General features: G+C 36.5%; 1 protein-coding gene across 8 annotated transcripts; it reads right to left on the bottom strand.

Annotated features, from left to right (window-relative positions):
- Positions 1-25999, bottom strand: ESD (esterase D). 8 transcript variants are annotated; one of them, XM_059041875.2, is made up of 12 exons: positions 25893-25987; positions 22650-22698; positions 20303-20377; positions 19614-19702; positions 17226-17324; positions 15653-15777; positions 13984-14103; positions 13226-13324; positions 11110-11277; positions 3998-4088; positions 2381-2415; positions 1-317 (listed from the first exon to the last, which is right to left on the bottom strand). In XM_059041875.2, the coding sequence occupies exons 1-10, from the start codon at positions 25948-25950 to the stop codon at positions 4008-4010; spliced, it is 963 nt and encodes a 320-aa protein (XP_058897858.2). In that variant the 5' UTR covers positions 25951-25987; the 3' UTR covers positions 1-317; positions 2381-2415; positions 3998-4007. The 8 variants fall into 8 exon arrangements, 7 of the variants coding, with proteins under 7 accessions (XP_058897858.2, XP_058897863.1, XP_058897861.1 ...); XM_059041880.2 differs by lacking the exon at positions 2381-2415 and adding an exon at positions 21448-21513 and having other exon boundaries at positions 25893-25921; XM_067016631.1 differs by lacking the exon at positions 1-317 and adding an exon at positions 1975-2221.
- Positions 26000-26150: the final 151 nt, after the last annotated feature.

The raw sequence follows: 26150 nt of genomic DNA, 5'->3' as shown, positions 1-26150 counted from the left end.
TAGCAAAGAAAACGCTGCTGTCTGCATTCTTGGATCCAGCAGTAAAGAATCCTGTATTTCTGAAGCTTAGGTAGTCAAACCTGCCATGCGTGCTTCCAAGAGGCTATGACTTTGCATCAAATCAACTTGAGGGGGGCTTCTATCACTTCTAAGAGTGCAAATTAACAAGGAGAAACTGAGACTCGGAGTATTCAAGTAACTCGTTCAAGGTCACAGCAGGTGACAGAGCAAGGCAGAGTCAAGTTCAGCTATGTCAGGCCTATGTCCTTTTCACCATGCAGAAGGGTTTCCCAGCAGAGCTAACCCACGTGAAGTTTCTAGAGTTAGAAGAAACTTAAGCTGTTTGGAGATACAAAAGAATGCATATTTATATAATAAAACCTGAGAAGCTGAGCTTGTTGGGACCAGTTCAAATGCTAAGTAAGGAGACAGGTCAAGGTCAGAACAAAAAGTGCAGGAGAAAGATTTACAAGACAAGCACAGTGAGAGGAGGCATTCCTCACTGTGATGTGAGGTCCAGGAACAAGCCTCTCCTTTCCTTGCCATTTTTCTCTCCCAATTTAAAAAAACATTGCTGTAATTTTTTTTTTTTTAATTTGGGAATTTTTCTTTCTGTTTATCAAAGTGATACATGGTCATCATAGAAACTTGGGAAAGTATAAAGAGGTAGGGGAAAATCACAAGTAATCCCACCTTAAGGGAACTGTTAAACTTTTGAAATATTTTCTCTGAGATATTCCTATGTATTTTTACACAGTACAACTTTATATACTGGCCTTTTTCTCCCCCTTGTTAATGGTAGAACATACGCATTTTTCCAGGACAGTACTGTTTGCTGAAAGAAATTGTGGGCACTAAGGCATTAATAGGATATTTTAGAGGCTTCCTCTAGAAGCACCTAGAAGCATGTCTAGTTCCTAGAAGCATGTGGTATGAGGTGAGCAATACCTAAAAGAAGCAGACATACCCTGAGATAAGGGTAAGGGCCCTTAGGTCTGGGGTGATAGGGAGCCAGCCGGGGGGGTGGTGCATGGAGGTGGTAATGAGGAAGTACCATCAGGAAGAGGTGGCCAACAGGGGGTGCATTCTAGAACGTGGCCACTAAGGGGGTGCATTCTTAAACCAGCTCCACAGTAAGCCACTGAAGCTCAATCCTGGAGAAGCTTTGAGAAATGGTATAGAACACCTCACACTTCAGAATTATCCCAGGAGGGAGGGGAAGTATTTACAGCCCCGAAAAACGTTCCTCAACAACATGCCTAGAAATGCTTAAAAAATAAATAGTACACATTTAAATGCTTTGGTTATTATAAGAAAATAAAGAAATGCCCAGGATCTCTAAACATAGAGGGAACTGGAGATCAGAGTGATAAGACAAAGGTGAAGCCATGGCTTCTTTTAATGTCAGTACTGGGAGCTTTTGTCCACCTTGTGGACCAGGAGATGAAGTGTTAATGGGCCTTCCGTGATGGAAACAAGTACATGCACCCATTCAAGGTGCATCCTGAGACAGATATGAAATCTCTGCACAAAGCTAGGATCTGTAAAAAGCTGTATGTTCATTGAAAGAATAGGGAAAAATCAGCCTGTCTGTAAAGGGAGATGACAAGGAAACTCATCATTGCTGGCTGAGAGTAGATGAGGAAATATTATCTCCTGTGACTTTGTCACTACAGCTCTCATCTACCATAGATTTAAGATTGAATTTTACCACAAATACAGTCTGGAAACCCCAAGATGAGAATATTTACTTAAAGTTTCTCAGGTTCATCACACTCCAGGACACCAGGGAGATGAAAAGCAGTTCCTTACTGAAGGAAGGTATCCACCACCCAGACCCCACAAATTCCTCAGGATTACACCCAACCATGCATGGGTTTACCATCCAGTGTTACAAAATAAGCTTTGAAATGTGAAGCCTGGCAGCTTTTTTGGCAACTTATTTTGATGGCAAGTGATCTGAACTGGCAGGAAGCTATTTGAACATTTTTTTTAATGCTCTTAGTTTATCCTCTTAGTATTCAGAGGAGAACAGATATAATACAGGAGAGGCAATATATAAAGAGATAGTGATTGAGAACTTTCCAGAATTGATAAAGCATTTGAATGCTCAGATTGAGGAAGACAACGCATTTCAAGTGGGATAAGTAAAAACCAATCTATATCTGCAGTGAAACTACAGATAAAGACAAAGGCAATCCTAAAAGTGAAGACAGATTACCTACAAGAAGAAGAAAAATCCAATTAGATCGACAGCAGACTTCTTCATAGTACAATCAGAAGCCAATAGACAGTGGAGATTACTCTTTATAAAGTGCTGAGAGAATACTATTCATATTTTGAGACAAAAACTGAATTTACACAAACTGAATTTACTCACCTTCATTGAATTATGTATTTCATGGAGAAGAAGGTCTAAAATTCAAAAAAGGATGGCTGACAAATAAATATATAACTATGTAAGCATATCCAAATACACACTGGCTATAGGACAATGATATATTAGTGTCTAATCTGGAATAGGAGGTTGCTAAATAAAGCACAGTGGAAAGAAAGTACCAGCTGGTTACTACACAAGACAAGAAAGCATTATGGGGGTTCAAACATTCTAGTTCCTGGTACTGCTTTGGAAGAGGGTAGAGATATTTATTCTCAACTGTGTTAAATGCAAATGTGGACATTTTAATGTAAGAAAAGAGAGTTTATTGCTTTTATATCGGTAAAGAAGAAAATATGAAGTTAAAAAGTCCCTTCCAAAAGTCACAGTAAGGAAGTGGACTGGGAAGAAGCAGCAGAGTGGCCCTACATAAGAGTAGAAATAACCCCAACTATATCAGCAGCCACAGTAAATATTAATGTACTAGACAGCTAAAAGACAGGTTAAAAATCCAACTATATGATGTTTACAGACACATTGAAATGTAAGGATAATAGTTGAAAGTAAAAGGACCACACATTGATTTGTAGTACTAATTTAGTACTAATTCACATTACATAGTACTTATTTTATAACTTTTAAGAACCTGATTGTCTTCCTCAATTACCATGAAATACACATTCTTATTGAATGTTTAAAATGTATAACTTTTGTGCTCTTTAACAGAAAAACATATTTCTTTTAAAACAATCAGGGGACTTCCCTGGCGGTCCAGTGATTAGGACACGGTGCTTTCACTGCTGAGGTCCCTGGTTCAATCCCTGGTCATTGGGAGTATCCATTTAAGTTTATAAGGAACACACTTTGGTATTTACAAGTTCTTGGAGAGCTCATCAAGCTAAATCTCTGCATGTAACTATAGGAAAATATCTTCTACAGTAATACATGAAGCAAGTTTCCTTATCTAACTAATTTCAGATTGAATCTAGTATTTAATTCCTGTCTCTTGAGAGAGGTCCATAAACCAATGCCCACAAATCTATTTGACTCAACAGATAAGAAAAGAAATATCATTGATTGGGCTCCGGAAATATGACTTCTAATCTTAGTTCTCCCACAAATAACTGTGTAATGATGGGGAATTCATTTAACCTTTCTGACCCTACTTGCTTATTCAACAACTAACACATAGTTATTCAATTCAATGACTACTAGGAGCCAAGTAGTTGGTCGACACTAGGTGTGTAACAATGAACAGGAAGAAGACAGTCCACGCCTTCAGAGGCTTAAAGTCTGGAAAGGCAAGGAGTTTAGGCTAAACTACCTTTCAACTCTCTGTTCCAGAGTTAGCATTTCATGATTTCAGTGGGATTATATTCATATTCTGTGTCCTGAGGTCAACACAACAATGATTTCCAAATTACCTCGAAAAAACTGTGAAGTATTAAATATTTCCCATGTGAACACTGGTACAGTAACTTTATAAATCAGAAGCAGGTTTGATATATTTATTCAGAGGGTGATTCAACTACAGAATGAAGCAAAATCCAGTGTTTTAAAATCTTTTTTCCTTGCCAGTCTGTTTATTACAATTTTATCATCCTGCAGAGATTCTCTTACCCAAAGTTTTTCAAGCATTCAGGTATTTTGCATGATGTCTGATGTGATCGGTAATAAAGGTTGCAATGAAGTAGTAGCTATGATCATAACCCTAGAAGACAAAATAGAGATAAGACATTTATCTACTATTCAGAAAAATCAATATTAGGGACATTAAATATATCTTGCATGTCACTTAGTTTGCTTATAAATAATCAAACTATCACAACATGTGGAAGGTTTATAATCAAAGTAAAGCTTATTACACTTGTACTTCAACATTTTCACTGAAAAAAGAGTAGTTGAAAAAAGTTTCAACTCACAAAAGCAATGCACCACCATCAACAAGGGAATGTTAAGATACAAAATAAGCACACATAAACAATACAGAGAAAGAACATGAAGAACGCCCAAGTGCCCTATCCCCGGGAAGTTAAACACAGCCATCATAAATCACGTTAAGAATTCGACCTCCTGCACGGTAAAAGCATATTGTATCTTTATCTGAGGAAAAAGGAATAATTCATTACACTCTGACATCCCTCAGCAATAAATCAAACTGGGTAAAAAGTCAGTAAACTTTTGAAAACTACCATGAAGCAGAGAGAAAATGTGCCAAGTAGTTGAGTTGAAACAGATTTCTATCTGGTCAAATAAAAGTCCTTGATAGGTAATCAATGGTAAATGGAGAGGCAATCCTTTCTCGGAGTGTCCTCTGAGTACAAAATAAGTAGCACTCAAAGGAAAAAGAAAAGAAAAATAGGGTAGGAAGAATCAAAGAGTTAAAAACCAGATAATTTGGGGGACAGCCCTTACCTTGCCAAAACAACATTAAAATACAAAATAGAATAATCTGAGAAAGATGAAAGTCTAAGATTGAGCGAATGGTCTCTGGTGGGAGGAAAAAGGAATTTTTCTAAGCACTTAAGAAACAAAAAAAACTAATAAAAATATCACCTGGGTTTCAGGGAACAAGGTAAAGTCCCTAAGGTTTTGATGAATCAGTAAATGTTCTCTACCTCTTACTTGGCAGGGGTATGCAGTGCATATCTTGGGAACAGCAGTTAATAAAGAGTTCTAGTGTAAAATCATCAAAGTAACTTAAAAGCAATCTGTCTTCTATTTTCAGTGCCCAAAGTGTGGAAGTGAATCTGACAGGAATGTTGTTAAAATTAAGGCTGAGCCTTGGAATTATTTGGTTTCATGTCTCTCAACGATCAGACCAGTCCCAGTTAAATTAGTTAAATATAGAGCTGAAGGACAGTTTCTTACATAAACAAAGTTAAAGAAAAGCATTTTCCACCATGGAATTCTTGAGTTGTTAAGAGGTTAAATATGCCCATGATTCAGGCCACAAAACCTGTGAAATATAGTACCAAGTACCTGCCATTTTTCATAGATGAGAAGATGGATCTGACTGAAAACAGGTGTAGATGCAAGGAAATAGATGCCTCGAAACACTTGTTAACAAAAATCCTAACACGACTGACTACGCTGTATTTTCATGTTTAGTCGCACATATGTTCAGTGTGTTGCAGTTTCAGGCACATAGTGGGGAGCCACCATTATTATTGTTAATTATTTATTATTATTATTATTTTATTAGAGAAGTCCCAGAGTAAACCAAAGTGACAATTTTGAGCTCTCAGGGGTGTATTGCAAGATAACAGTGTATTTCACCTAAAATACAAAGCAAATGTCCTTCATAATGATATTTAACTGAAGGTCTACCTTCATGAGAAAATAGAAAATGCCTATCATGAAGGACCAAGGAAGATTTTTTTAAATGTCAACATAAAGGCAAGAGAATACATTTGAATTACTGCCATTCTGGTAGGTACAAGACGTTTATATGTAGAGCTGACTGTGTCATTCTTGATTAGTTTCAAGTTCTACTGGTCAATATTATTAAATGGGGGTAGCTCCCTTCATCAAATTATTTGAATTGGTTTGTGTGTTAAGCAGCTTGTGTGACTACGTTCATTTAGTGACACTTGAAAGGGCCTTCCTTTCCTCTTCTACCTCACACTTGAAATGGAAAAATCCTTGGTAGCAAAACTCTCTTAGAGTATAAAAATAAACTCATTCTTTTATTATTTGCTCAATTCTCAAAAAAAGAAGCATCAGCGGCTATGATGAACATTTATTCTAACAGGCAGTATTTTCCTACATATTTTCCAGACCCAATTAGCAAAGCTCAGATATGAATTCCCGAGTTATGAAGTCTCCTCAGAGTACGAAGAAGAAGATGGCTGAAAGCTGCTCATTTGTTTATTCAATAAGCACTTCCTGAGAGTTTATGTGCCAGGTAATTGTGCTAAACATGGGGATACAGATGAGTGAGAGAGCCCTGCACTTCTAGAATTCTGTGCCATGTTCGTACTCTTCTCTACCAGGCAGGCACAGAGGCCAAAACAACCTCTGAATCTTCAAAAAGGGCCTGAGACTTGAGAAGGCACTATAGCCTTGCTTCACTGTTGGTTTCTGGAAGTTTCCATTAGGTCTGAAACTGAAAATGTTTCTTCACTATATTACTTCAATAACTGATAATAAGACATACTAGGCCTTTCTTCTTCAGACTAAGACTTGACCTGTGTATATTAGCTATCAGAATTCTGCTACCTTGTGCATTTTCAATTTAGATTCACTGAAGTGAAAATAGAAAAAGAAAAAATTATGAAGTATAATAAAAACCAAATTAATATCCCTATGGACTACACTTCCCCCTCAATTTTTTTTGACAGTTGATAGAAATGTAGATTGTGAGCATTTAACACCATTAAAAAGAGGAAAATGAATGAAGTTGGGAAAACCATGTACCTGATTGCAATAATATTTTTTCCTCCCTAGATCACTTATTTCTATTACCCACTATTATTTTCAGCTAATTTAATCATTCACAGCTCCCATTTCATAAAGAAATACAGATAAACTGTACTTATAATCAAGTGCCCTCGGACCTGAGCTAATCTGAAGTCAACGGAAGTTGGCTTGAAAATCTGAAAAGTTGCTTCCCTGGAGCCAGTGCCCAGGTATGTCCATTCAATTGCTCATTCAATTACAACAAACCTAAACATCATCTGCTTCAGACTGTGTAGTTTACTTTTAACCTGTCCATGCTGGAAGGAAAGTGAACAGAAAATTGTGCCTGAGCTAAAAATTGTGACTGATGATTTCAATACTTTCTCACTTTTTTTTTTTAAAGAATTGAATGCTTTGTACTGACTCTTCATTAAGTACGGACAACCACATCTTTCAGTTGCTTGGGACATAGTCAATTTTAGAAATAAGTTGATTTATTTTCTCCCCCCAAGAATTTCATCAGTGTTCTAACTCTGTTGTTTTTATAACAAACTCTAGAGATTTTTTCAGTCTTTGTTGGCAGGCTGAAACTTGGTTGTTGGTGGTAACAATGAAATTTCCTGGCATAAACACAAGGGAAGCAGAAGAGGCAACAACACCACTAGAGCCAAGAAGTTAACGTCATTTGGAAAAAACATGCTTTGTTACATCACTTAGAGCAATAGTTAATATAGCTAAATATACTATTATATTTATAATAAAATTTCTCAAGTTTGACTATTGATCTAAAACATGTAATTCTGATGATAAATGTTCAAATTAAACTAAAAAAATCTATTTCTATATGATGGATAACCACAAACAAGGAATACATAATGTATTGGTTTTGGACATATATTCCCACATGATATATGTATTGTTTACACGTTAAAAATATCAAGGAGATTAAAAAGACCTCAGGGAGATTGCTAAGATCTGCTGCGTGAGTTAGACAAGTAGCAGGTTATGCACAGCTTCCCCTTATGTTTGCTCTAATTCCATCCCTTGGCTCTTCAGGAGTACTGCTTTGCCTTGCTTTGGAATGGTTAGACAGATGAAAGGAGGGTAGTATTTGCAATCAGATGACCTTGCTTCCAGGCCTGGTTCCACCATAAACTAGCTGTGTGACCTTAGATAAGTAGGTTACTTTTCTGAGCTTGTCTCCTCATCTGTAAAACAGATGGCCAGGAGTCATGTATAGAAAACCCACAGCAAATGTCATACTTAATAGAAAAATACTGAAAGCTTTTCCTCTAAGATCAGGAATAAGACAGGATGCCCACTTTTATTCAACATAGTACTGGCAGTTCTAGCCAGAGTAATTTTCAAGAAAAAGAAATAAAGGCATCCAAGTTGGAAAGAGGTAAAATTATCTCTGTCCATAAATAATATGATCTTGTATGTAGAAAACCCTGAACTGTCAGAGCTAATAAATTCAGCAAAAGTAGCAGGATAAAAAGTCAAACACAAAAATCAGTTGCATTTCTATATTCTAAAAATGAACAATCTGAAAAGAAAATCATGAAAACAACTCCATTTACAACAGCATCAGAAAGAGTACAATACTTAGGAATTAACCAAGAAGATGAATTACTTGTACAATGAATAAATCATTGCTGAAAGAAATTAAAGAAGACACAATAAATGGAAACACATCCCATGTTCATGGTCTGTTAAGGTGTCAAGACTACCCAAAGCAATCTATAGATTCAATGCAATCCCTATCAAAATTCCAAAGGCAATTTTTGCAGCAACAGAAAAAACCATCCTAAAATTCAAGTGGAATCTCAAGAGAGCCCAAATAGCCAAAACAATCTTGGACAAAGAAGAATAAAACCTGAGAACTCGTGCTTCCAGATTTCAAAATTTTCTACAAAGTTACAGTAATCAAGAAGTGTTATAACTGGTATAAAAACAGACATATAGACCAATGGAATAGAATAGAAAGCCCATAAATAAACCCTGGAATGTACAGTCAAATGATTTTTGACAAGAGTGTTAAGCCATTCAATGGTGAAAGCATAGTTTTTTCAACAAATGATGCTGGAATCCACATGCAAAAAAATGAAGTTGAATCCTTACCTAACACCATATACAAAAATTAACTCAAATTGGATTAAAGACTAAACGTAGGTCTTAAAGCTATAAAACTAACTATAAAACTCTTAAAAGAAAACATAGAACAAAAGCTTCATGACAATGGACTTGGCAGTGGTTTCTTGGATATGACACCAAAGGGACATGCAACAAAATAAAATAGTCAAATTGGACTTCATGAACATTAGAATATGTTGTGCATCAAAATACAACATCAACAGAGTAAAAAGGTAACCCACAGAATGGGAGAAAAATATCTGCAAATCATTTATCTGATAAGGGATTAGCATCCAGAATACATAAAGAACTCATAAAACTCAATACAAATCGCATTCAATACAAAAAGCAACCCAATGGAAAAATGGGAAATGGACTGGAATAGACATTTCTCAAAAGATATACAAATGGCCAATACGCACGGAAAGATTCTCAACATGAGTAATCATTAGGGAAATTTAAATCAAAACCACATTACCACCTCACAGCCACCGGGATGGCTACTATCCAGGAAAAAAAAAAAAAAAAAAACAGGAAGAAAGAAAGAAGAGAAAAGACGTGTTGGGGAGAGGTGCAGAAATTGGAACCCTTGTGCATTGCTGGTGGGATTGCAAAGTGGTGCAGCCACTCTGGAGAACAGTAGGGAGGTCCCTTAAACAACTAAGAATAGAACTACCATATGACCCAGCAATCCCACTTCTGGGTATGTAACCGAAAGAACTAAAAGCAGAATCCTGAAAGATATTTGTACACCCACGTTTATAGCAGCATTATTCATAATAGCTAAGACTTGGAAGCAACTTAAGTGGTCCACTGACAGATGAATGGATAAGCAAAATTTGGTATATGCATACGATGATGAGACTAAAAAAGCAAGGAAATTCTGGCACATGATACACAGATGAACCTTAAGAGGACTATGCTAAGTGAAATAAGCTCGTCACAGAAAGACAAATACTGTATGATTCCACTGATATGAGATCCTCAGAGTAGTAAGAGAGACAGAAGGTAACATGGTGGTTGGCAAGGGCTGGGGGCAGGGAGAAATGGGGAGTTGGTATTTAAGGGGAACAGAGTTTCAATTTTATAAGATGAAAAGAATCGTGGAGATGAATGGTGGTGATAGCTGTATAAAACTATGAATGTATTTAATACCACTGAAGTGTACACTTAAAAACAGTTAAGATGGTAAATTTTATGTGGTATTGTGGTATTTTACCACAACAAAAAAAACAGTTGAAAAAAAGCCAAAAAAACCCAAACAGGTTGGATAGGCTAGAATGGTCTTTCATCTGGTCATATAAGGCTAAAATGAGCTAATGCTGTGAAAACATTTTTGTAAACTGAAATATACCACATTACACATTGCTCTAGATTTATTTGAACACTTATCATTATAAGTATATGTTTTAGATCAATGTGCCTGACATATTACCCTTAAACATGAATTAAAATGTTTTAAAAAATCACAACCATGTATAATTTTCAGTGTTCACTTTTCATCCTGAAATAAAAATTTTGTTTTTATTACGTTCTGAAGCTTATGAATACATAATTTTTAAAAAAGGTAGAATTTCTTTAATTATAGCTGTATTAGCATAGAGTTAGGTGCGTAATGAATAGTCAAAAGTATTTTAGTCAAGGAAAATTTGCTAACCAATTGAAATTCAGTAACGATTCTTAAACAACTAGCAAGTAGCACAACAAATAGATTAGCATCTAACTCAAACAATATGAAGTGTGTGTGTGTGTGTGTGTGTGTGTGTGTGTGTGTGAGACAAATAATACACAGCTTCTGAGGCTAAGATGTGTACATAAAGTGAAGAGTAATGAAGGTGGAAGCTTGTCCTTTTATTTTACTGCAACAATAGCCGCATGTGTTAAGAAAGATATATCCGATAATGTTGACAATTAAGTACTATTCAAGCGTAAAATTTGTGTTATTTACTGATTTTACAGTGGGACAGAAAATTGTAAATACTTTTCACTGTCGTCAAAAGCTTTCCTATTTCTATGGAATTTGGTCTTAGATATCATTAACTTAATAGGAAGGCTTTCACTTTAAATGTCTTATTATAATTAAAAAATACCTTACTAGAGGTAGCTTTTCAAATCCTAAAATAAAATTAAGAAAGTACTATGGAATCTTGTTTTTTTTATAGTTAATTTAGAACAAGCTAAGGTTTCCTAGTACTTGCCTCTTGTAATCTGAAAACAACAGGGATTTTCTTTTCTGTACAGGCAGCTATGAAGTTATCAGGTAGTAGCTGTCCATCTGAAAGGAACTGGTCATCTTTTCCTTGATCAATTAGTATATCCAGCTGAGTACCTGGGCAGGCCTTCACAAGATGGGTAGCATCATAAGCCTATAAAAAGGGAAGAAATAATGAAAAATAAATTTGAAAGTGCCCAGAAAGATATTCTGCAGAATACCACTAGAACTGAATAGAAATTTAAAGTCATTTCAGCTCTAAGGCTGATTAAATTGAAAATATGCTTTTAAGTTGGCTTGTCTGGTTTTTATTTACAGGCCTTCAGAATTCTATCCTCAATTACAGCTTCTTCCCTACTTTCAACCAGTCCTAGACCAACCAATTCTATATCTCAAGTATTCTTCATAGTATATAGCCTTTTTTCTTCTAAACCTTTAAGGTTTAATCACCTCTCAACTCCAAGAAAACCAATTTGTTTTCTTTGTAAATTCTTTTACAAATTGACTATTTCTTCTAACTCCATTATCTTTTTGTTTCCAAATATTCTCTATTTCAAATAAATAGTCTATTTTTTGTCCCTTCTTTTTGACTAATTCCAGACATAAATCTCTCTTTTGCTGTTTGCTGAAATGGCACCAAATGTCTACTATCTCCAGGAACTTTCAGGAAGACTTGATTTGAACAATCTGAATCATATCAACAACTCAAATTTATTATGTGAGGAGCTGCCACTAGGTACAATTTTCTATTTTACCATCTATCTTTAAATATTGATTATTCATGCATATTCACTAATGACAACTTTTATGCATTGATCAAGACACACAAAAACCAAAAGATTTCCCCTTCTAAAGTAGCATGCTTTTTAAGACTTGCTTTCTTTAATCTTAAAAGGAGAGAGTGGAAGGACACCTATAAAGTCCAACTAGTTCTAAGTTCCACGATTTCATAATTCTGCATGGCCTCCTTATTCCAAGAGTAAATTAAACGATAGCCTAAACACTGCATAATTAAAATAGTAAAATCTACTGCCATTTGGAGAAAAATGATACAGATTCCTTTAAAGGGTACCTCTCCCCTACTTCTCCCAATCAGTTGGTCTTTTATTCAAAACTTCTATTAGACAATAAGGCCCCTGTGGACAGGAAAGGGTCATCACCTTCTTGACATAAGATCTCAAAACCCCACACAAACTCTGCACATGGTGAGGACTCAAAACACTGAGGCACAAGCACTGTCAATACACTACCCCCAAAGTAACTAATAGTAATCATTTTCAGCATTCTTCCAATATAATAAGAATCTAAGCCTAAGCAAAACAAAATTCTAATGACTAAAAGATTAACCTTCCAATTTGTCAGAATTTCAATGACCAATCTTAAATAAAATAGAGGTCCATGTGTAAATGACTTTGAATAAACAGCAATAAGACAAAAAAGGTTTTTTTCCCACTCGACGATTTTCTACTTGCTAACATGCACATGATGATGAGTTCACCTGCAAAATATTCAAACTCTTGGTGGAATTTTCAAAGAGCCCATTTCTGCACAAGAGCAAATCAGTCTCAGGAAAAAAGGGGCCATTTTAACCATTTTTATTTTTATTTTATCTGCTCCTATGCTTGAAAAAGCAATCTTACTGTTGGAAATATTCTCATAGAGGTATATTACATAGAGAATATCTATTTTTAAAAGCTTTTAAGTCTAGAATTTAAAATCCAAATCTGAGAGACGCTAGACTTTGAAACAGATACACAAAAAGCCAGACCTCGTGGTTCTTATCATACAATTAAGCACACAGTTAATATGAGGTAAGTCTAAATTTAGTAATATGGGGTATTTTTTGTAATGTTAATTTAGAAAATAAACATATAAATTAATCATTAGCAGAAAACAAATGTAGCTGCAGAATATCTGACATAATTCAATGCAATTGAAATACTGTTCTCTGTTGTTGTTACTGTTATATGTATACACTTTAATTACTTTTTGCTCTGAATCCTTAACTTGAGTAAGTTAAGAATATAACGTCTGTAGTGTATAGCTTTTTAATAAATTTGAAAACTTAAGAATGGGTATGAAGACCGCCATCCAGTACCTACCTCCCATTTACTTTGATCTGTTCCCAAATACCCACTGAAGGCTTTTGTGCCCCAAGGACAGAGCACTGGGTTGCAAATTGGAGCAAATGCTGACACAGACTTCAGAAACAAACAAAAAAATTAAAAACAAGTTATATTTTGCTAAATTGAATATATGAACAGGTATTTACAACTTGCTTAAAAACTCTGACTTGCCATGAACATCCCTGTAAACAATTTTCCTTTTGCTATATTATGGGCTTAGATTATATGCCTCTCCAAGATACCACATCCTTTGTGTGTTCTATTAAAAGAGCTACATTTTCATTAAATAAGGCACAAATGAAAGTTTATGTTCAGCGTTTCTACTCATTTTTTCCACTTAAAACAGTGGAAAATCAAAGTCAACTTTACAAGAGTATTCCCAGTAAAAGTAAATGATAACATACTGTCACAATAACATTAATCAATAATAACTTTTAGGGGAAAAAAAGCCTAGAAAACTATAGTTTGAATAGAAGCAATGAAAATTGCTTTATAATACCTCTAATAGACCAATGAGAAACCACTGGGATAAAATTCCTATACTTCTGATTCTGTAGCATGTATTGTGTGGTCAAATTTAATACTCTTCCCCCACAAACCCCTTGAAATTCCCAAGACTAGAAAAGTTTAGTCCCAATACTAAAACAACAGTATCTTAATTTCAATCTTTGAAAGTTCCTAATATTATACTATTCAAGAGAAAGATCTGTCACTAGAAGCTTAGGTAATCTTACTTTGTACTTTCCAGGATTCTTCAAAGCACAAATCAGAGCTCCATGGCCTCCCATAGAGTGGCCAAAAATAGACATCCTTTGGGGATCCACTGGAAAATTGGTATTTATGAGTTGTGGAAGCTGGAGAGAATTTAATAGTGGGACAAAAGATATGACAGAAATAAGTTTAGACTTTTTCAAAGTCATCTAAAATAATCAATACTTCCAAATTCACAGTCTTAAAATGGTTTACACTAGTAAAGATTAAAAAAAAAAAGTCAGATAGACAATGATCATTAATATATCACTGGAGAATATACGTTACATCTTCCTTAGAAAGCAACTTTAAGAAGATAATGCAGAAAGAAACTTTAAAATGTTGTAAACTTTTTTTTTTTTTTTTTTTTTTTTTTTTTCGGTATGCGGGCCTCTCACTGTTGTGGCCTCTCCCGTTGCGGAGCACAGGCTCCGGACGCACAGGCCTAGCGGCCATGGCTCACGGGCTTAGTTGCTCCGCGGCATGTGGGATCTTCCCGGACCAGGGCACGAACCCGTGTCTCCTGCATCGGCAGGCGGATTCTCAACCACTGCGCCACCAGGGAAGCCCTGTTGTAAACTTTTGATCTAGTAATTTCACTTCCTGGAATCTCTTCTAAGGGAAAAGTCCTTATGGGTAAAAAATTATAAACAAAGATAATCAATGCAGTAATACTTATTCTGGTAAAAAATGTATATGTAAATATATAAATAGCCTCCATTAGAAAAAAGTAAATCACAGCATATGACAAAATACTATACATTATTAAAAGTATGTTACAAATAGATCAGAATATTAGAAAATAGTTACTTTATACAACTAAAAAAAGAACAAGGGCTTCCCTGGTGGTGCAGTGGTTGAGAATCCGCCTGCCGATGCAGAGAACACGGGTTCGTGCCCCGGTCCGGGAAGATCCCACATACTCCGGAGCGGCTGGGCCCGTGAGCCATGGCCGCTGAGCCTGCGCGTCCGGACCCTGTGCGTCCGGAGCCTGTGCTCCACGACGGGAGAGGCCACAACAGTGAGAGGCCCGTGTACCACACACACACACACACACAAAAAAAAAAAAAAAAAAAAAAAAAAAAAGAACAAGATAAAAATGTTTTACTATTATATGAAAACTAGCCATAAAAAAATGTCTGGAATATACGAAAATATAGTTGTTGTTTGGGGTGACAGGATTACGGGTGATTAAAATTTTATATTATTGTTTCTGAGTTTCTATGATGTGCACATTAACAATTAAAATCATAGAAAAATGCATAAACTGCATACAATTATTATTAATAGAAGCAATGCTTTACCACTTATCCTTTTTGATTTTAATCACTATGAAATATGTCTGGATGAACCCCCTGCCAAAAAATACAGCTTTTTCATATACTATTTTCTTTGTATAACCTGGGTAGTGTATACAGGGATCAATATATTAAACTCTTTAAAATTGTACTTAGTGTTCACTTAAATTGCAGAAAATGGGACTAAAGTACTTGTAAACTTCGGAATTTTTACCAAGATAATTAATAAATATGTACCAAATAAATTCAACAATACCACACCCTAGTTTAAAATTCTCGGGACTGGAAGGACTTTGTGTCCAAAATCAAGCTTTTGGCAGTCATCGATTAATAATTACACTGTAAATTAAATTACCTCCTCTGTTACATACGAGTACATTCTGTAGTTAGTTTTCCAAGGATCTTCAGTGGCATCCACATAAAATCCAGCACCAGTGCCAAAGTCCCAGGTGTCATCTTCTCCTTTAATATTGCAGCCACCTATTAAGGACAGATCTTGTGGTTTCATCTACTCTGTAGTAGCCCATGTTTAATAACACACTTTGAGATGAACCTGAACTTTCACTTGCATTAGAGCTGTTCACCAAGTATTGTGGGCTGTCTGCATTTGGGGGCACGTACTTCCTTGCCCCCTTGAGTGGGGTCATGTGACTAGTTCTAGCCGATGAGGCAAGAGAGGGAACGGCTCTCCAGGCTGGGGTATTCATGGGCTTTCTTCACTGATGAAGCTCCCTCCTATGTATTCTGAACATATCTTTCCTCACTCTGTTTTACCTGTCAAAAGGCTTATACTCTCTTTTTATCTTTCAGAAATGTGTTAAGATTCCTTCTCTGATGACCCTCCTCATTACCAACACTTCCTTACTTCTCTGCACCACTGTGATCTTAGAAGGGAAGGGGAACAAATGCTTGTGCTCAATTCACTATTTTGAACTGAAGATGTCTCCTCATGTACTTTGAAATCATTCTATCACGTTTCCCCTATTTGCCCATCCCCCAATGGCATTTTCTTATATTCTATTTTAACGAATTACGTTTTATTTTATATCCTTGCATACAGTTAAAAAGCCAACCACTGGGATTCTGAATAAGATTATAGTCATAAGTCATCTGATGGAAATGACCTCTTCATAATAGTCAGTCTACCCATCCAGGAACATGACATTCTTCCACTTACAACAGTTAGGAAATTTTATGTTTTTTTAAAAAAGAAATCTTCATACTTTAAAAGTTTATTCCAAGGTATTTTATATTTTTGATGCTCTTCTGAATTAAACATTTTATTAAATTTCCTGTGACACGTCTTACTTTTACCTAATATGGATTGTGAAAGGAAATGCATTACTTCCAAGGCCAGCCATTCAACTTCCAGATAGTTTTAGCTACCATTTAAATTCCATTTCCTGACTCTTCTAGGGTCCCCAAACAAGTTTCAACTACCTGATGGATTGAATTCTCAAATATTTGATATTCTCATTTCTCTAATGTAAACATTATAATCATTTATATTAAAACGAATACTTGTCTAACTGTACTACTATTTGATGACTAACAGAAATGAGAAAGGATAATTACCACGTGACAAGGCAGTTTACCCAAGGAAGAAAAAAAATTATTTCCTATGCATTGTAGGTTATTTTGGCACTAGTGCCAATTTGATACATTATTAATTGAGTTGCTCAGTCTCTGTTTTAAAGTGGCTTAGTGTCTTAATCTGTAAAATGGGAACAGCAAAACTGTCCCCTCTCATAAGAGTGACGTTATGAGTAAAATTCAGTGAGGGAAATGTATAGCATGGTATTTTAGAGTCATGATGTTGCTTAAAAGATTAATAAATAGCAAAAATATGAAATGAATTGTGCATTATTATAACTTAAGTCTTAAAGATTTGTATTTTTACAAAGGACCTCTGGAACAAGGACACTTACGAGGGCTGGTATCTGGAGCAATGATGACAAGGCCATGTTCCGAGGCAGCTTGATGATAACCAGATTTTGATATAAAATTTTGTTCTGTGCAAGTTAAACCTAAAGATCAAAAATATTGTTATCTCATGATATGCTGTGAACCGTGAACGGTTTATAAGCTTTAATCTTCTTATAACACAGGAAAACAAGCTCACTTATTAAAAAGTTTTTCGTTTAAGAAATAATGCTGAAAAAGACACTAAAGTTTCCCTTCTCATAACATATGTAACAGTATTAATCCAAGAACTGTCTTAGGTTAAATGCTCCCACAGCTGTCCTGTGAAAGTCACTCACTAAAATTTCAATTACTGAAATCCTTTGCACCAGGTGTGTTTGGGAGTTTAGAATTATTCAAACTGTAGAATGACAATATGGTACATAAAACAAATGTTATTACAACCCTAATGGTGTGTTATTCTTGTAACACGAGATTTGACTGCAGTAGCTCTCACCAGAAACAAAAGGTAAAAAGAACAGGAGAAAAGAATGAATACAGCTTTGGACCAAGAATCAGAAAACTTGTTCACTCTTTTATGTGATCCTGGGTAATATATAATTTCCCTGGTACTATGAATAGTTTCCTACACTCTACAGGTTACATGATTTCTAAGAGCATCTTTAGCTACACAATACTATGTTTCTAAAACAAACATGTAATTTGTTGTTGCTTTTGGCAATACGCTGCTCTTCTAGCAAAATTGGTTTGCTTTTTCCAATCAGAGAAATTAGTTGTTGAGGTAAAACTAGATAGACACATCAGAAAGTCTACAAACAGTAAATGCTGGAGAGGGTGTGGAGAAAAGGGAACCCTCTTGCACTGTTGGCGGGAATGTAAATTGATACAGCCACTATGGAGAACAGTATGGAGGTTCCATAAAAGACTACAAATAGAACTACCATACGACCCAGCAATCCCACTACGGGCATATACCCAGAGAAAACCATAATTCATAACGAGTCACATACCACAATGTTCATTGCAGCACTATTTACAATAGGCAGGACATGGAGGCAACCTAAGTGTCCATCGACAGATGAATGGATAAAGATGTGGCACATATACACAATGGAATATTACTCAGCCGTAAAAAGAAACGAAACCGAGTTATTTGTAGTGAGGTGGATGGACCTAAAGTCTGTAATACACAGTGAAGTAAGTCAGAAAGAGAAAAACAAATACCGTATGCTAACACATATATATGGAATTTTAAGAAGAATGGTTGTGAAGAACCCAGGGGCAGGACAGGAATAAAGACGCAGACATAGAGAGTGGACCTGAGGACACGGGGGGGAGGGGGAAGGGTAAGCTGGGACAAAGTGAGAGAGTGGCATGGACATATACACACTACCAAATGTAAAATAGATAGCTAGTGGGAAGCGGCCGCATAGCACAGGGAGATCAGCTCGGTGCTTTGTGACCACCTAGAGGGGTGGGATAGGGAGGGTGGGAGGGAGCGAGACGCAAGAGGGAGGAGATATGGTGATATATGTATACGTATAGCTGGTTCACTTTGTTATACAGCAGAAACTGATACAATATTGTAAAGCAATTATACTCCAATAAAGATGTTAAAAAAAAAACTAGGTAGGCACTTAATTTTTACTTTTTAAAATGAAATATTATTCTCATTTTTAAAGACTGGTATTTGGGGCATATCCTTGAGGAAACATACATAAGGGAGGATTTAAATCAAAGTTATAACAAGCAATTTTAAAGAAACAAAAATAGAACGCTATGACATAACTTGGTTTCTATGAGTCTCTTATAATGTCTGCTTCTAAAGATGAAGTGCCAACATCTTGTGAAAGAAAAGTTAGCACAGAGGTTCAAAATTACTCTCTTCCAATCCACTCAAGAATCTTCAACATTCACCTCTGATTAAGAAGCATTAGTATTCTTTTGTGATGTTCCAGAATGTAGCCAGAGAAGGTGAGTCCAATTAAAATATTTCAGAGAACACGGTAAGAAGTTACTTGGCTGTGGTTTCTAATTAGCATTATCACAGGTGTCCTGGTTTTACCTAATACTGTTCTATTTGAGTGGTAAAGTCTCTAAGAAATGCTTGAGTAGGTACAAAGTAAATAACTTTTCTAAGCTCTTGTCACTGAGTCTAGAACCTTATATTCTCTGCTGAATTACTTGGTCTAATTGAAAAAGAAGTATAGTAAATGTAATTCAGTAGGTCTGAAATTATTCTCAGGATAAAGTAAGAGTAGACTATGACAGGCTCCTAAAGTCTTTTATAAATGGTTCAGAAAGCACACCAATAAGTAAAGATTAAAGAATAAGATAAGCTAGTTAAAAAGAAAAAGAAACTCCTTTATAAAGCTCAAATGCATAACGCTTACCAGACAGCCAATATAGTGCAGGACATTTTCCAGTTTCTGCCTTTGGTGGTAAATAGATAGCAAATTTCATTTTGCATTTCAGTTCAACACTGTAATTAACAGTCACACACACACAAAAGAAAAAAAACAGTTGCCCCCCGTCAGTCAAGACAGAAACGTAAAATAAGTGATTTAATGTCCAAAATAAGTGACTCCACCAACATTTAAGGAATATACCATAGCCCTTAAAGAAAGAATGAGGCCAATTTAGCATACGGATGTATTTATATTAACCAAACTGAGCCTATGCTGTGCATGGTACACAGTCATTTTGAGCAGGCTGAATTAAAAGAATAAATGTAACATCCTCAATGTATAGCACTAAAATTATTAAAAGAAAAATTGTTTCTAAAGAGATATAAGAAATAATAAATCAGCTTTTATAAAAAATGAATTCTAAAGCTCTTAAACTACATGTTTGCTCATGGGCACTGAAATGCGTCCCATCCTTAATTTGCTTTTTATCACTAAGAGTTTATTACCATCACCAATATCAAAACTAGATAAGATAAAGCTGATAAAAATCACAGGTATTTTCTACAGGTAAACAGTAATTCATGCAACAGTGATCTTTCATGGGCTTATTTAAAGAATCAAATAGACGGAAGCAGGATTAAAGATATCTAAAATTGTATCTTCTTAGTAGTTACCTGTCATGTTCAAAAACTTTCTGCAATCCCCCAAAGCACTTGTTGCTGGAAATCTGTTTCAATGCCATTCTTCTCCTATTAGTGAAGATTAATCGCATTAATTTCTAGAGAATCAGTTCCTAAAAAATTTGAAACAAAACTGTTTTGGGGATAAATTATCTAAACATGAAACTGCCACCCCCAATTTTTTTCACATGCTAATTTCCTCTCATAAATAATATTATGAAACTGACTAATTTTGATACATACACTTACACTTGGTACTCACTTTAGGAAACTTTAGTACTTTGGAATGTCATTACTAATTTATTAACAAGCTTTTTTGTCTGTATGACTGTGGACTGCCCCAAATTCTTTTTATTTTTATGGCTGTGCCGTGTGGCATGTGGGATCTTAGTTCTCCGATGAGGGATCAAACCCTTGCCCCGTGCAATGGACATGCAGAGTCTTAACCATCGGACTGCCAGGGAAGTCCCTTTCCTTTTTACTTTTTTCCAAATTCTTTTCAGAAAGAGGCAGAATATAAATAAGTTATTAACTTTAGCTTAGAAGATTAAAAATTGTTAATAGGTCACCTGTTAACTGTAACAAAGGAGGCAATGGTATGACATTATGGTTGATATTAAAATGGGAGGAAAATGGTATAACAATGATTTTGATAATAATAACAGGTAACATTTACTGAACACAGCGTCACAGGCACTTTCCTACATGCTGAACGAGATCAAATTACTCATCCTAAGAGAGTGTTTCAGAGAAAGTGATATACAATTTTCAGATCAACATTTCTCCTTTTAAAACAAACCAGCAAGTAAAACAAAAGCCTGTCCTGGGTGAATTAAAAGTACAGTTTGTCACGGGGAAATTTTGAAGTTTAGTACTTCTTTTCTGTCCAACACATCTTTAAAGTTTTCATGAATAATTCTAAACGTAAATGTTAAAATACCACACATTATTAATTTTTAATAATAAATACCAAAAAAACTGGAACACCATCTTTATGGTAAATACCTGTTGAGCAAAGAGAAACCAGACTGATTCTGATTTGTATCTCTCGAGGAAGGATTCCCTTCCCCTCCGTATCCCAAATCACTAAATCATACACACTAAATAAAAAATCCTCAGATACCAGCAACTGGTATTACCTCTCTGGTGGTCTTCTCAGTGAAATGTTCTACTCTACGCTGATCAGTTGTGGTGTTAAGGTTACTCTAAAAAGATAGGTAGCAATAATCTTAGAAAGCTTATTTTGGAAACGTCTTTGCAAAATTCTAAATAAGATTAGTTTCAATCCTACGTTTAAGTAATCTCCTCAATAAATCCAAATACTGAGCTTTGCATTGGAAACCTGGGATGTGAACCAGAAAAGTCTGACATCAGAGCCCCTACTCTCCTGCTATGCTTTCCTGCCTCCTGACAGGGTTTTTAAATACTCATAAAAAAATGTTTTTTCAGAAAAGATTGACTAACTTTATAGCATTAGGGTATTACAGTTATACACAGAGGTAGAATTACCTTCTATTCACAGGTTTATGCTTTTAACCTTTAAAAGACCAATTTTTAAACAAACTGCCCACAAAATGTTATTAATTATTGAATATTAACTTCAGCTGTTCTTGTTTAGGACACTATCTTAAACAATGAATTAACAGAGATAAATGTATACTTTTGAAATATATACACATGAGACCAAGGAAAAAAATTTACCTGAATTATTCTTAAAGGAAATCCTATTTTTTTAGATCTAGCAGGGACTATGTCTGCTTTCCCAAAACATGGTACACTGAGCATATATCTAGTACGTGAGAGGTACCTAATAATTATTTGTTGAATTAATGAATAAATTTTTAACTTCTCACTACCAATTATGTGAAAGTTTTTAAAATTAGCTTATTCTTTAACTCTATTGTTTTCCTACTTTGTTATTCATCTATTTTGGTAATCCATAACTAGTCCATTTCTTCTGCTCTTTCTTTGACTGTTCCTAATTAAAATTCAGAATCAAACACTTCCCATTGGGCCAGAGAAAACAAAGTTAAAATACTGTTTTTTAAATTGGTAGAATGAATTAATAAAAATAAAATCAAAGCTTTTAAAGTTTTTTTCCCCCCTAACTACCCATTTTAGAAACTATCTTCAATTGTCAATTAAGAAAGTTAGGCTCAATAAAAAATAAGATATAAGCTAAGAACTAGATATGATATACTATGATATATGAAATGATATCCTAGGTGATTACATTTTTCACTAAAATTTTTCTCTGTGAAAAATAGCATATTTTAAACCAACTTACTAGATTTTGCATTCAACTTCCAAAGTAATACATAAACATAAAACTTTAATGTACCTGTCCAACTGCCACTTGCTTTCTTGTCTACACCAAAGGGTAGATGATCCTGAAAAAAAGATTAAATGGTGTATAAATGGGACATACTTTTCACAACAAAGGTTACACAGGCATGTATAGTACACTACACATTCTCAACAGAGACATTTTCCTCTTGTGAGGTAGATGACTATCTGCTCTGGGTATGGCAGTGTCAAAAGGGCAGCCGATGGAACAGCACCATTGCTTTACCTTCGGCCCATAATCTAAGTACCTTAACACCTATTTTGCCACAAGGCCTTGTGTTTGGTTAAAAACTTCTCCTGGAATAAGAGTCCTATGAAGACAGTTTTTTTTTTTTTTTTCTTTTAAATAAATAGAAAAAGTTTTAGATTATAATTTGAAAGTACGAGATACAGTCAACTGCTGAGAGTGAAGAAAACAGGAGTGGAGACTAGAAAAGTAGAGAAAGATAAAAAGAAGCATAGACTCATCAGCTAAGAGTTGTAGGTCAAACGTGTAATGTGGGGAGGATAAAGAAGGGAAGAGATGAGGGTTTAAGGAGTACTGGGCTGACTGGCTAGCAAGGATGAACTGGTGAGAAAACTGACTGGGCTTATGAATGATGGTGAAGTTACTGATACACAGAAATAAGCAAACAAATAAATAGAAGTGTACGTAGTCGTGTGAACCAAATGACACCAAATGCGTCATCTGTCTGACACGTTTCATTTCGGTTCTAGAACAGATTTGGGAGGAGAAATGAAGTTACAGAGTAGAATAGAATAATAAAAAACACCCTCCCCCAAGAAAAACCAAAAACAAAAGCAAACAAAATTTCACAGGGCCAGTCTTCCCAGAAAGTCAATGAAATGTACATCAACATTCTTCAGAGAACAAAGTTTCTCTCAATGCATGGTACATGGAAAGCCAATGAGGCAAAAAGTATTAAAGTCATCTTTATTCACAAAGCATCCATTACCCCAAAAGGCTAAACTGTCAAATCTTACTTCTCTTTTCTTCCCTTTACTTATTGAAGTTAAGTGTTATTTATCGCCAGAAATCTGTGTTCTTTGTATCTCACCCATTCTTTCCTTCTTCCCATGAGCCTCAAAAGTTTTCTATCTCTACCTGGGTTTTTGTTCTCATTCTCTCACGGACTTTGATCCATTTCTCCATCTGCAATGTGTCCCACCCCACTGGCTCTCAATGACCTACACAGGTCTTCCCAATATCACCCGATTATGCAACTGCTGACCATCATTTCTTTTGTTTAAATTCTCTCCTCAGTGAAAAAACAGGATTCCATTCCCTAAGTTTCCACTCTATTTTTGCGTTGAAACCATATAAATCTGCCTCTCTTGATTCAATTGTTCTCAGGCATTGGTGCCAGAATTTAAATTTCTTGCTGGACCCTTCTCACAGGATGTGCCACAGGCTAGTAAAACTCAACGCATCTAAAGTTAAGCTCCTATCTCCTACCTTCAAACCAAGTGTTTCTATTCCTTTTTTTGCTTCTCTTTTCATCTATGCCTGTCTTGCCCAACCTACATTTGAAATGTCTTAAAGTTACCCCATCTCTGAATTCTCACTGCCACCATCCTAATTATACACAAGAAATTAAATTTTCCTTCCTACTTTGTTTCCTTCTTGTTTGTCTCACTAAAATCAATCCTGCATGGAGGCCTAGGGCTTTAATCCATTTAACTTACTGCTCAATGGATCCCTATACATGACACATCTTCAGGCCTAACATGGTCTACTTGGAATTATTAGTCACTTAAGTTTATTTTTAATTTTATTTTAAAAATTGTGATTAAAAACCACATAACATAAACTTTACTGTCTTAACCATTTTTAAGTGTATAGTTCAGTAGTGTTAAGCACATTGTCAATTTTAAAACATGGTTAGCTTGCCCACATTAACTAGCAGATGAAAAATGCTTCCCCACTTCCAGGATGCTGCTACAGGTGTCCAGAACTAATCCCACTCTGCTGTCAGGGCAGTAGTTGAAAACCAATAAGTCATTGAAATGGAAGATAGTATCAATAATTATGCAATTTTTTAAAAGCTTGATGCCATTAAAACTTCACAAAATTGAAACTATGAACTGACAAAAAGGATGAACAGAACTCCATATATACTTTGGTCACATTATTAACTGTACTATGCATGATCGCTTTTCCTTCATGAAAATTCACATGGCTTGCCCATACATGAATTTTTAATCCACCATGGGGAAAAACATAGCATCCATGAACTCCAAGCACCTTAACTTAGCTCTCAAAATTGTCTTCAACGGTCCCACAGTATTTTTCTGGCCTTGTTTTCTGTTATCTTAATTTAGTCAAACTCAATTATGCATAATTCTAGCATAGCCTGGATGTTTCTACTGGGTGCCACGGTACAATGGTTTTAGAGCAGGCTGTGGAGCCAGACCCTCCAGGTTCAAATTCTGGCTTCACCACGTACTATACACGGTAGTTCTTTGGTAGTGGTGGTGACTTCGGTCAAACTACGTCATCTTTCTATGCCGCATTTCCCCATCTGTAAAGTAAGGATACTAATAGGATCAGTTTGATAGGGGTGTTTCCGGGTCTGAGTTAATTCACGTACTTCGAACACTGCTGGCCATGATACGCACACAAATGTTAGCTATTATTATTCCTGCAACCTCGAATGCCCTCCAAGGTCCGCGCAAATGCCATCGTCCTGACGACCCAGTCACAGACGACCGCCAGACCCCTACACAACTGACAGCGCATTTACAAATACGATCCGTCTTCCAAAGTGCTTGCCTGTGCGGAGAAGCGGGATCCCCAGGTGCCCAGCCCCCTGACCCAGGCGCCCGTGGAGGCTGCGAACGCTTTGGGGTCTGTTTCCTCCATGAGCGAGGTACCCATCCACCAGACGCAGGAACAGCTACGCAAACGTAGTGGGGTACTTGATAAACCGGCAGATGGCCTCAGAGACCGCACGCCCGAGCGCCCCGGGTTGCACATTCTCGGAAGCTCAGTGAGGAAAAGGGATTCGGGAAGAGGCGCCCAGCCTCGGGACAAAGTCCTCGGCTCAGCGCCCCTCCCTCCGCCTCCAGCCACGGCTCATCGCGCTCTGGGCCCGGGGCCGCGTTCTTCGCGATCGCACCCACGCAACTCGCCGCAGGCCTCAGCGTGCACCCCGACCGGGCCCCGCCGTGTCACCGGGGCAGCACGAGACCCTGACGGGCAGAGGACATCCGGGCCTCTGTCCAGACCTAATCTTACCTCGTGCCGCGTAGGTTAGAGGAGCAGCAGCCGTAAGGGAAAGGCGGGGCCTCAACATGGCCACCAGGGCCACCGCCTAGGCCCCGCCCTTCTAGGATCCGCCCCCTCTAGGCCCGCCCACTCCGGGAACCTAACTCCGGAGTCCCTTCTCCTCAGCCCCGCCCTTCATCGGCCCCGCCCCCTCACTGTCCCCGCTCCCTCCCTCACCTCTCACTTCCCCGCAGCGCTTTGTGGGCGGCTCCTCCTTTTCTTGACGCG

The sequence above is a fragment of the Kogia breviceps genome, chromosome 16, assembly GCF_026419965.1.
Source record: "Kogia breviceps isolate mKogBre1 chromosome 16, mKogBre1 haplotype 1, whole genome shotgun sequence".
Taxonomy (NCBI): Eukaryota; Metazoa; Chordata; class Mammalia; order Artiodactyla; family Physeteridae; genus Kogia; species Kogia breviceps.
The sequence above is the reverse complement of the archived record's forward strand: the minus strand, read 5'-3'. Positions and strand labels throughout refer to the sequence as shown.